This window comes from Zootermopsis nevadensis, unplaced genomic scaffold, assembly GCF_977971745.1.
Source record: "Zootermopsis nevadensis isolate Lab colony 2312 unplaced genomic scaffold, Znev_1.0 Znev_ptg000008l, whole genome shotgun sequence".
Lineage (NCBI taxonomy): Eukaryota > Metazoa > Arthropoda > Insecta > Blattodea > Termopsidae > Zootermopsis > Zootermopsis nevadensis.
This window is the reverse complement of record NW_028259140.1, coordinates 17,248,235-17,260,470: the sequence shown is the minus strand read 5'-3', so window position 1 is coordinate 17,260,470 and position 12,236 is coordinate 17,248,235. Positions and strand designations below refer to the sequence as shown.

The following is a 12,236-nucleotide window of genomic DNA, read 5'->3' as shown; positions in this document are numbered from 1 at the left end:
AGTCTGATAAAGCCCTTCTTATGTAAAATAAATGAAATGTCAAAATTTACCATTCAAGCATTGCCTTATGGTAACACAAGTAATTTTACAGCATTTTTGGGTGGCCACAACTACCGATACGTTGAGAAACACTGTAGATTATTAGATCCTTCAATAAACTATGATTTGTTCTTGACGTAAATAAACTAGGGTTGTGTAACTATGGAAGTGAATCACAGATCAATTTAAATTTAATTATGTACATTTAAAATACATCTATAAACCGAATTTGAATCAAAGTACATAAAGGTTTCAGAACCTTCATAAAGACATATTCATATTTCTACGCTACATAATCATTCCCACTCCCTTTTAAATGGTAATGAGATCCTTGACCTTGAATATAAATACTAAACAGCGACATCATAATAAAAGTAACGTGTGACATGGTTCACATCCAGTTTGTTTTATAAAACTGGCAGGGAATAAGAAGGAGACTATTAGGAAAGGTGGGTGCCATTGATGAAGCGTTATGTGGTATTGTTTTAAAAGGACCAGAAGGCCAGAGAGGTGAGAAGGGAGAGATGGGTCCCACTGGACCACCAGGAATGCCTGGAGAGAAGGGGGCAAGAGGCAAACGGGGCAAGAGGGTAAGCATATGTTTGAGGAAAGGGCATCAGTTCACTTTAGGTGTCGGGCTCCATTCACGAGGAAATGGCGTGACTTTGAACATGGAATACAAATCATTCAAGGTGATCAAATCAGTAGAAGGTACCTTACACAAATTAAAATAGATGGTTAATGTCACACTAGGTGTGGGTCTGGTCTCCCCAGTTCTGGTGCTTGACTATCTTAGTGACATGATTATGAAGGACCTAAAATTACAGATGCAGAGGAGAGCGTTATGCCTCAGGACAGTTTTCAATAATCGATTTTCCTTATTTGCGAAAGTCCATTTAAAACACTAAATTTATTACTGTTTTATTATTTGTAATGTTGGCCACTGAAATATTATTTTCAAATAGCTCAAAATTGAGTTAATACAGAAAAATAAATGTGAGGGTGCTGTACCTTGAGAAATTCCATTGTATCAACGAATACATTAAAAGAAGCGAAAATAATTGCGAAAATGAGGATACGTGTTTGAATCAAAATCAATAAACAGAGCCTTCATTTTACGTTGTTGAACAAAATGTCTGACATATAGTGACGTGCATATACAAGTAAGGATGAAAAAATGAGATGCATAAAATGAGAGGTTCTGGGGAGAACTAGATATCTCTCTGCCTCCGAGTGTACCAGAAATTACAAAGTAATAATGATACAATGTAGTTAATGTCCGTGCGTAATATCCACTAATACAGATTATTTTAATGTATTACAATAACTACATAATTTAAATGACATGTATTATACAGGGAGCACAGTAATCCATATATGGAATAAGCCTTACATAATAATGATCATTTGAACCGTTCCCATGGAGTTTGTTATTGACGGTGCTTAAATCTACAGATTGTATTCACTGATACATAACAAAGATGCTCTCTGTATTATTGAGAGATGAATTTGTAAATTAACTCAAGTTACGAAGAGTACTACAGATAACCGATTCCATATGAATTCAATTTGGCAAGCAATTTACATAATTTCTGTAATCATATACTAGAGATAAATTTAAAAAAAAAAGCCATTCAAATCATGTCTGCTCGTTTTTCAATGGGATGCTGTATACTTTCAAGAAAAGAATGTATTGCTGTAGCAGTTGATCTGTTTTCATTAAATCCATTTAGGGCTTCTCTTAATATGTCACTTCTTAAAAGTGATAGCAGTCTATAATTTTATACATCACTTTTATGAACCTATTTTACTTTAATAATTTTTATTTATCTACAAAACTGTAACTTATTATAAATATTATAACATTAACATTATAAATAGGAGGTATGGGCTTCTTGATGGAGTTCATGCATTTGCTTGACTGCATAATCTAGTATTTCATCAGAAAGTTTCTCCCCCCGAGATTCCGAGTAACTTTTTCCATTTAAGCCTGCTGTACGTAAGTAACAATTGTCGTCTTACTTTCTACTACTGCAACGCTTATTGGTGGTGGCATGTGGTATGACAACTAAGAACAAACAAAATTGAATACTGGTACTATCAATTAATACAAATACAATTAATAGCAAATCTCTTATAAACACTAAAATTTGTAAAGCTACCCGCAGTGTATAAGGTAACTTTTCTTCCTTATGAATAGTTATTTTCTCAAGAGTACTTAAAAAATAACATCTTTTTGCTAGAAAATTTTATTCTCTGCATAAAACATGTATTTCTTGGTGTACTTTCATTATGGACTACAAAATGTTAAAGTTCTTGATTATATTACACAACTTAAAAGTACACCATACGAATATTGATAAGTGTTTATTATTTAGTAGGATTTGAGGTTTTCATGTTGGTGAGTCTAAAGATGGGTTGTAACACCATATAGCCTGGTAGAAGTTTACCAATGTTTCAGAGGTGCTTGCTGTCTCCATCATCAGGATCATCAACCTGATGATGCTGTGATGCTTGCTCTGATGTACCTTTATCACTGGTGTGTGGTCAGATGTACATTTTGTATTTTCTCATTTACACAACAAAATTTGTTATCAATAAATTAATAGCAGTTCCCTTGAAATGTGTCTGTTTGAGTGAAGAAATAAGTCTAATTCTTTAAATAGACAAAAGTTTATAAATTTTCTGGATCTGTCTCTTGAAAAGGAACATTTATTGTATTTACGTTTTCTATGACATGCCATTTCAAAGAAATATACCATTGAAGATTTCCATCTTCTGGGTTATTGCGCTGTGTAGTCTGGTCGATGTTAACCAACGTTTCAGAGGTCATACTGCCTCCATCATCATACAACCAAACTCACCTTTCTCTCTCTACTTTCTCTCCCTCTCCCACTCTCGCCCACGTGCTACCATTGGTCCACTCCCATTCCTGCTCCCATTGGCTCAGGGCAGGCTACAGCTTTCACTTTCCGGCCTATAAACCCAGCACCTCACACCCTATTGGCATATTCATCGCCCTGATGACGGAGGCAGTATGACCTCTGAAACGTTGGTAAACATCGACCAGACTACACAGCGCAATAACCCAGAAGACGGATATCTTCATACTCACCGCTGTGAGAACCTCAAGTCTTACAAATATACCATTATTTAAAATTTTTCTACTATGTGTCATCTTGGAAAAACAGAGTGTGATGGGCAGACAGATGGATAACTGGCTATTACTCACAGGTACACGCATGAGCACATGTGCACACACACACACAGAGAAAATTTTAAAAACTGCAAATCAGACACTTTGTACTTAGCAAAGAATGGGTCCTACCTAGCATCATATTACTTAACCTGGAGGGGAGGCATGCCTTAACTGTGCATAAAAATGTAGAGATGACGCTTCAATGATTTATATTTTCCATGTTAAGTGGCACTGAATCCAAGTGAAAGGCCAATTGTTCTTTGATCTGATTTATGCTAATAAAACACTTCTTCAAGCATATTTAAGAAATTTATACAATATATTACATATATAGGAATTAATAAACCTTAAAAGATAATTAGTTTAAAATGAGACAACAAAAATCATTATAAAACAGGAGAAAGCCAAGTACTTATAAGAATAATATTCCAAAGGAACATTAATATGAAAATATAAATGGTACGTTATCATCTGTTGCAAACTTGATAAGTAAAATATTGCATATGGTATTTGTTTATGATAAATCACATTTTGCTTCGAAACTTCTCTGATGGTATAAATGGGCATTATTAACATCTGCAACTCTTTGCAGTTTCTAATAGAATGACACATCGCATGATAACACATTTTACATATAAGTACTGGATTACGAATGGTGAAGACCGTATACTTCGACCTCCATGCATTACTTCTATATATAGTTATAAACAAGAACATACATACATTTTTTTATTTCATTTCATTCATGTCTTCCATTAGATTATTATAAAAACTACTGTATTATTATTATTATAATATTATTATTATTATACAACTTCACTGCATCTGCCAGCAACCTTGTGGCAATTATTTCACATAGCTTTCTTCAGAGTGTTGGTGAGTGATGTGTGTTTAGTGTATGCATGCCGTAACTGAACGTGTACTTACGATATATTCCTTACTACTTCCCAAGGCTACCGTCGTTCCTCACTTTACACAGTTTCTGACCTCTGTCCATAATCTCTTTTTAACTCTGCATGCAAGAGACTTAGAATTTCCTAAACTGTAATGTAATAATTTTATTTCTTTCCGTCTGATAGAAGATTAAAGCCTTGAATCAATTTTTATTTGTAATTACTTAGTGTTGCTGTCACTAGCTCAGGCTTTATAGCATCAAATGGTAGGATAATTCATTCACAATGAATTATAAAGCATATGGAAGGAAGCAGTCATGGTCTAGGTCACAGGTTCCCAAACTGTGCGTGTGTGTGGGGGGGGGGGGGCTGTTGTTTGTATGAAAAACTTTCTTTAACAAAATATGGAGAAACATTTTTAACACCTTGCTTGGTTGAGCCAGTTTTGCTTGCACTTGTTCTGGAAGGGGGGGCGTGAAATTTATGAAATGTTTTAAGGGGGGCGCAAGGTATAAAAGTTTGGGAACCTCTGGTCTAGGTACTATACTGGTATTTCCTCGGAGGGACTGCGGAAAACTATGACAAATCTCAGTCTGTACAGTCAGTCTCGAACCCAAGATATGAACCTGGGACCTCTAAAATAGGAAATAGGATTGTTGACCACTTTGCTGTGATGTTCTATTTCATATTCTGAAATAAGGCATGACGTGTAACAAAATAAAAGTATCGGTAACAGTTCGGTGGCTAGCAAGACCTGACCTTGTACTTACATGACTGTTGTGCCAATCTGATGTTGATATCAGATATTCTTTACGACTGAGATAATTCTTTGATACCGTATGGGTGAAAAGTAGTTCACATTTTTTATGTTAAAAAATTATTAATTTAATTTATCGAATATTCATATGAACTGAAATTTAGCTTCTATACATTTTGAGTTAAATAATTCAATAACTGCGTTGAAATGTTACGTAGCCGCTATAAAAAAAGAAAAAAAAAAAGAAGGAATAATTACACTATTAGCGAGTGAAATTAGGCTCAAATATCTATAAATAATTATGGCAACAGTTAATGAAATGTAATAGAACATGTTTCTATAGGCCTGCTTTCTGAAATGTTCTTTCTCTCATTACAAGCACGAAGCAGCATGCACACTTCTGTTTCTGCAGTGACTTATGACTAATCCACTTTCATTTTCTTGGGGTACCACTGCACCTTGATTTACTGCAATATTTAATGTAAATGTAGTTTTTCTACGTAAATATGTTCATCATCATCTTGAAAGCAGTTCTTAATTCAATAGACCATTGCACTTGTAGAAGCAAAAGGCAACTGGAGCTGACTGTAGTCACTACAGTATTATATTGAACAGAAGTGTACTGGAATTCATCATCATCATCCATTTAAGTTGCTGTCGAGTTCTTTTCAGTTATGGACGAGGCCAAAAATTCTGCACGACTCTACGTAGGTCATGAAAATAAATATCATTTAAATTTAACGTTAACAGTTAAGAGATCGTCTACGACAAATTTTCTTTTATTATTGTAATTATTTCTTCCAGTACGCTCCTAGAATAAATTCATAACTGTTTTGATTCCCACAGTTAGTTTTGGTTTACACGGTAATAGACGGTGATCACGTTGGTTTTCAGAGAGTAAAGTGTCACCCACAGAGGGAACTTTATCGAGAAACTGGCAAGTTTTGTACGAAAGTAAGAGAATTTACCTTAACAAATTCTCTTTCTTGAAGCAAAATGCCATAAAATGTATGTTCCTAATGTGGTTGGCCTACTCTGTCACTAAACACTTTAAAGGAATAATAAGTATTGTTATTAATCTAATCTTTTTTTTCTTTTTTAATATAAACAGAAAACAATGGTGGTGGCAGCAAGTACTAATTTGTTTTGCTTTTAGTATTCTGTATATATGCACTGGACTTAAGTGTTATATAAATATCTTAGTAAAATTGTGTGTTTCTGTAGCTTTGCAAATGGTTCATAGCACAGTATTATAATTTTGGTAATTGTATAAAGTATTTCAATTTGCTTTGGTTGTTTTGTACGTAGCTGCAAAGTGCTTTTACTAATATTAATTTGTTTATTTATTATTTCTGCACTAACCACTTAGTTACTAGTTCTAGTCTATTAACCAGGCCTACACAATGCAAACCATCCTTTAAATGTGATGTGCACCTGTAATTTGTGTCATGTGATCCCAACATCTGACCACTGGCTGAAAACTCGTCATGTAAGTATGCGCAAACTCCTTGTTCTAACTTCACTATATTTTGTTTTATATAGCAATTTTGTTTTTGTTGCCTGTTACCCTCAAAGTTCTAATTTCCAGATCCTTCATATTGAAAATAGCCAACTGAACTCGTTTGTTCTCATTCACAATAATGGTTAAAAAAAACACAGAAATATTCTAAAAATTTCATTCACGTACTAACATTTATTTTGTATATTGTATCACAGTTCATTACTATTTATATATTAAATAATGCCCAAACAAAAATAGAGGGATGGCCGATTTAGATTAAATTAGTTGTGTCATATGAATACTCAACTTTTGAAGCAGGATTTAATTGAAATAAATGTTGTTTTCATCTAAATCTTAGGGTCGAAAAGGTCTGTCTGGCGAAGCAGTAGAGCGAGGTTTGCCGGGGCTTCCGGGCCCCAAAGGGGAGATCGGGGACCCGGGGCCTAAGGGTGAAAAGGGAGAGAAGGGTGACTTGGGAGTTTCAGGTACGATTTTCAGATTATTTAAACAATCAGCAACAGTGAATCACATCGGCAGAAATAATTATTAAAATAATCTTTTCACAGTTTAAAATTCAACTTCAACATGAAAAATCATGATAATTCACTTCCATAGTTCCTACTCTTTAAGAATAAGTTAACCGTAAATCTAAAAATAAATGCATTTTCTTGCATTTGTTAAAATGAGATGTAAATCATGAATTCGAGAGCAGAAGACACGTGGAATTTAAATATTACCTGAATATGTGTCGTACTTCTTAACTGAACATCATCACAGGCTACAGTAATTGCACAAGAAAGTGAAATCAGCAACTGTGTATTTGCAGGAACAAAGGGTGATCCTGGACCACGAGGACCACCTGGAGAAGATGGTCAAAATGGGCAAGGAGGCCCACAGGGCCCCCCTGGAATGCCAGTGAGTAGTGGGTCACATTGTGGAAACACATTAAAGAGAAGAACATTTGCAAATTGTACTGTTGAAATGAGATCTAGAACTATAAATATTTTAAAGGATTCTGGCTGATAGTTTGTATATCCTGATTTATGTGCTAAAAGGGGTTATTATTCTACCAGGGCCAAGCTGGACCTAAAGGAGAGAAAGGGGACTATGGAGACATTGGGCCTCCAGGACTGATGGGTCCTCCTGGGTTACCTGGTCCTCCTGTAAGTCACAACAAAGTTAATATTATCATCTTATGTGTTCCATTTTAGCTGAATTGCAGCTTATCCTGTCGGCTGTTACAGGCATTTGTGTGTCACTCTGTTAATTACATGATTAGTACAGTGCTAGATGTAATTATTGCTACTAACAGTCCACATCTCCAAAGACCAACTAAGGTAAATTCTGTGCTAAGTGCATGATCCGGATGAGCACGTATCACACTAGCGTACCGCGAAACTATTCACCCAAGATTTGAAGTCCAACAGGCAATATGCACTTGCAGTGTTTGGGACTTAATTGGAGATCTAAGCAATTTATGAATTTCTTTAACAAATAAAATAATTCAATATGTTATTAAGACAAATGGCATCAATACTGATACAGGATTCCTTATTAAATGACATCACTAACACAGTTACTTACAAGATTTCAGAGTACTTGTAACTGTCTCAAAATTATCATAAATTTTGTGTACAGGTCTACTATCGCCACGGTGGTCTAGCGGTCAGAACACTAGCCTTGTAAGCCTGGGGTCCCGGGTTCAATTCCCGGTGGTGCTCAAATTTATAACTTGTGTTGGGCAAGGCCGTGGTCTAGGCATCACGGAGTTTTCCTCCGGGGGCTTCCCCGGTTTCTCCGTGGCATCCCAACAATTACTCCACTCACACACAGAAGAAGGCAATGGCAAACCACTTCTGATCATCTCTGCCAAGAATGTATATATATATATATATATGAGCAGGTCCCTGACAACCTGAAGAGGTTGGAAGGATCCTGTTCATGATATATGGACCTGTCGTCAGACAGAACACTACAAAAAAAACAAAAAAACAACAACAGGTCTACTGCAGCTGCTGTCCTCAAAATAAGCTATTTTGACTTTTATCTGATGAAATACACAGCAGTCAAAATAGCTGATGCATCACTAATGTGCAAACAGTTGTTTTGATGCTGTATAATTCAGGAAATATGGTGTCGGATGAACTGGCAGACATGGAAAATTATCTATAAGAAAGAGACAAACACTGAAACACTTTTATATCTGAAAACTTATTATTTTCAAGAGAGCATGTTCTTATGTGGTACCATGAACAGAAATTATGTTCCAGAAGCAAAGTTCTAAAACATTTACCATTGCCAAATAAAGTTGTACATATTAATATGGTGAGTAGAAATTACTGCCAACATTATTCTTGGCACTGTAAGCTTTTCACTTTTGCAGGGAATATCTCTGTTGGCTGATTTGAATTCCTGCGCTAATTATTTGTATTTTATATAAGTGTTTTACTTGAAAAGAATGTATTTTTTATCTTTAAAGTAAAATAATCCTGATCTATCCTTAATGGGGAAAGAGATTAACAGCTGATTTGTGTATCCAGGAATTGATTAATATTACCTATTTACTTTAGAGCTATATATAAATGCGACATGCAGGAGTACTTGGAATGTACGGGAAGGAGTAGTTACCTGGCGTACAACTCTCCAGAGTAACCTCTTGAGTCATGTTAGTATGGACTTTAAAATATTTTTGTTTGTACTTCTGTTGTGAAGAAATCTGTTCTTGTTCTAGGGTTATCCTGGGCAGAAAGGTGAGAAGGGGGAAAAGGGAGAATCGGTAAGCTAAAGAATGAATTAACATTCTTATTGTCTGTAATATTGAACGTCCTTAGCTGACATGTTTCACTTAGATGTTACAACACAAATCAGTCTTCAGTTAATTTCATAGTAATTAATATATAATAAATGTATTTCTGATTTTGTGTTAAATACTTTAATTTCCCCTAATCTTTGATTTCTAGATATTTAACTGGTAGTTGTTGAGTACGCTGTAAGGTTTGATCTGTGTGTTACTGTGCTTACTTTAATCTTGACTCAGTATACAATATACAGTAACTGTAAAATAAAAGGATCAAATACTTTACTGTTATTGATGAAAACTGATAATACAGTTCTCCATTGATATATCGTAAACATTTAAAAGTATTTTAGAGACAATGATTACGTTATAAACAAGTTTTGTTAACAAATTTCTTAAGAATTTCCAGAACAATAATGTGTGCGTGTAATTTTACGTTCTGAAAGTTTCCTTTAATCGTTGTTCTCATAATATATAAGAAAGATGTTGTAGATCAAATGAAATACAGAAAGAGTTCTGCTTTCCGAGACTAAATACGGAATTGTTTGACAACAGTTTGCTTTAAACAATTTTTCTTTTTCTTTTCCCGGCACACGCTATGGTCCTCAGAAATACAAAAAACTCAGGAGGCGACAGGTAAATATAATTCATATACTGTAGCGCATAGCATTGTGTAATATTTAATGTCTATGCTACTTTTTATTGTCAACTTCTTCTGTATCTCAAATCGTCACTGTCTTTCTTCCCTCCCATTATTTGTTTCATATTTTTATCTCCATGCCTGGCTTCTGCATTTATTTTCCACCCCTTGCACACCACAGTATAAACATCTAAGGATGTGACACAAACTTATATAATTAAAAACTAATACAGTACTTTTTAATATATAGTTTAATCTTTTGAGATGCGATACTAAAAGTAAAAACATATTTAATTTGCAAAAAGTGGGCCCAGTGGTGTAGCGAGATATGCCTCATGTAGGCAACATTACAGATCTAAATATATTTTGGCTTTATCGTGTTTTATGAATTTTGATTTCTACTCTCTATTCTTTTACGTCCCACGGATGGATGGTGTGGTTATGACTTTTTATTCCGGGACTTTCACTTTTTACTTTGTCCGGAGATAGGGATTAGCTCTATCTAGTGGGCCCAACTGTGTAGGAACCTGAAGACGGAGATAGAGTCCCATCTCCGAAACGTCGTTTTTACGTTTTATATTTACTAGACGATGGATAATATCCAAGAAAATTTTTATTCAATTGACTCTTTACCATCATCAAGAAGTTTTAGATTTGATATATTTTCTGTAGTTTGATACCACGTGCTACATAAAAATAAATGTCGAGAATTTGGAACAAAACCAAAAATAACAATCATAACAAATGCCAGAAGTTGGATCGTCACATTGTTTTTTTTCAGAATGAATGCTTTTAATTGAAGTGTAATGAATACAGGAATAAAATTCTACAATAAAATACCAATTCAAGTTAAGCCAAAAAGATTCTGCATTTCAAGGAGCTCAAATCCTTCCTATTGTGTCGTATGTTCTACTCTGTAGATGAATATGCATGTTATTACTTACTAGAATATGTTGTTAAACTGTGTCTGTAACAGATATAATTAACCCTAAAACCAACTAACTAACTGGATGGCTTACTGAAACAACCGTGATTATTAAACATGATGCTTGTATACCTGATATATGATTTATCCTTCTGAATTCTGATAACATAACTGTTAACAGTTTTAGTTATAAATGAAAATAATATCACAAACATCAAAAACTGAATTTTTCATTCTTAGCAATCTTTCCATGCATCACTCTTCTCTGGGTTGATATTTTAAAATAATTTTCAATTTTGTATCAGAGTTCACTTTTTCAGATTTCTTCTGTAGCATCTTACAGGCGTAAAATCCACAATTTTCTGAGTAAAAACTGAGGCAGTGTGAGGCTGGCTCGGTTCTCATGGATGCCAGCTGATCTGGACTGAATTAAGACGAGCAAAAGGGCAAGAAGTATCCAGAATATTTTAAAAATGTTTAGTTTGTGAGCAAGAAATATGCAACACATTTTTAACTCATGTGACACTCTAAACATTATAATGTTAACATTCTTATTACATAATACTATAAAAGACAATTGAAAGATTTATTATAAGTATTGATGATGGAGCAGACAAATACCATGACCACGTCATCAATCGTCAAGCTCCATATGAAGCCATGTTCAATCATTCAGGCTCAAAGATATTTAAAAAACTGCAATATTAATAAATAGTCCTCCAGGACACAATACTCTAGTACATTACTCACCACTTAACAAGGAAACTGTCATGAGACATTGCCTTTCGGAATAGAGGGTGACTGCATTCCAGGGACTTAATGTGGAATTTTATGACATGAATGTACACAAAGAAAGATGGAAGATGATTGTCTTTGTGGGATATTGCGTCATGTTGTCTCTTAGAAGCTGACTCACATTTCAGAGGTGCGTACTCCCTCGATCATTAGGGTGACAAGTAATCAACTGATGAGTAGTCATTGCTCTGATGATGGAGGCAGTGCTCACTTCTGAAATGCCATTAAACTTTTGTGAGACTACGAGGTGCAATATCCCAGAAGGCCATACTCCCCATACTCACTGTTGTGAGAACCTGAAATTTCACAAAGAAGAATGGAAATTTGCATCTTCGTTTATAACAAACACCAGATTAATGACATTTTCAGTGTAACAAAAATATTGTTCATCCCCTACCAAAGCACCATGTAGTCATGGAAGAATACACAACCTAGCACCATCAATACAGACAGCGTTTCAGAAGTAGAAAATACTGCTGTTTCCTTCAGACTTTGTTGAATGTACACTCAATGCCACAAGCATGTCTAAAGTATTGTAGTCTAGACACACGTTTAGTGAACTATGAGACAGAAATAGTTTGATGACAACTCTTGTAGTGTTACGATTCAGTGATTATGACAACACGGTGCTGAAGCAACGAGCAACGAGCAATGGATGTCATGTATAGAAACAGCATCCATCCACTTCAG

The 12,236-nt window shown here is 34.9% G+C and overlaps 1 protein-coding gene across 17 annotated transcripts in view; it reads left to right on the top strand.

Moving 5' to 3' along the window:
* Window positions 1-12,236, top strand: part of LOC110834996 (uncharacterized) — a 358,279-nt gene that overhangs the window by 321,587 nt on the left and 24,456 nt on the right. For 14 of the 17 annotated variants that reach the window (XM_087345325.1, XM_087345323.1, XM_087345320.1 and 11 more), the window contains 6 exons: window positions 532-629; window positions 6,748-6,874; window positions 7,216-7,304; window positions 7,463-7,552; window positions 9,121-9,165; window positions 9,796-9,822. In XM_087345325.1, the coding sequence (XP_087201451.1) occupies window positions 532-629; window positions 6,748-6,874; window positions 7,216-7,304; window positions 7,463-7,552; window positions 9,121-9,165; window positions 9,796-9,822 (476 nt within the window). The remainder of the gene's footprint in view (window positions 1-531; window positions 630-6,747; window positions 6,875-7,215; window positions 7,305-7,462; window positions 7,553-9,120; window positions 9,166-9,795; window positions 9,823-12,236) is intronic. The other 3 variants (XM_087345330.1, XM_087345331.1, XM_087345333.1) reach the window with 1 other exon arrangement.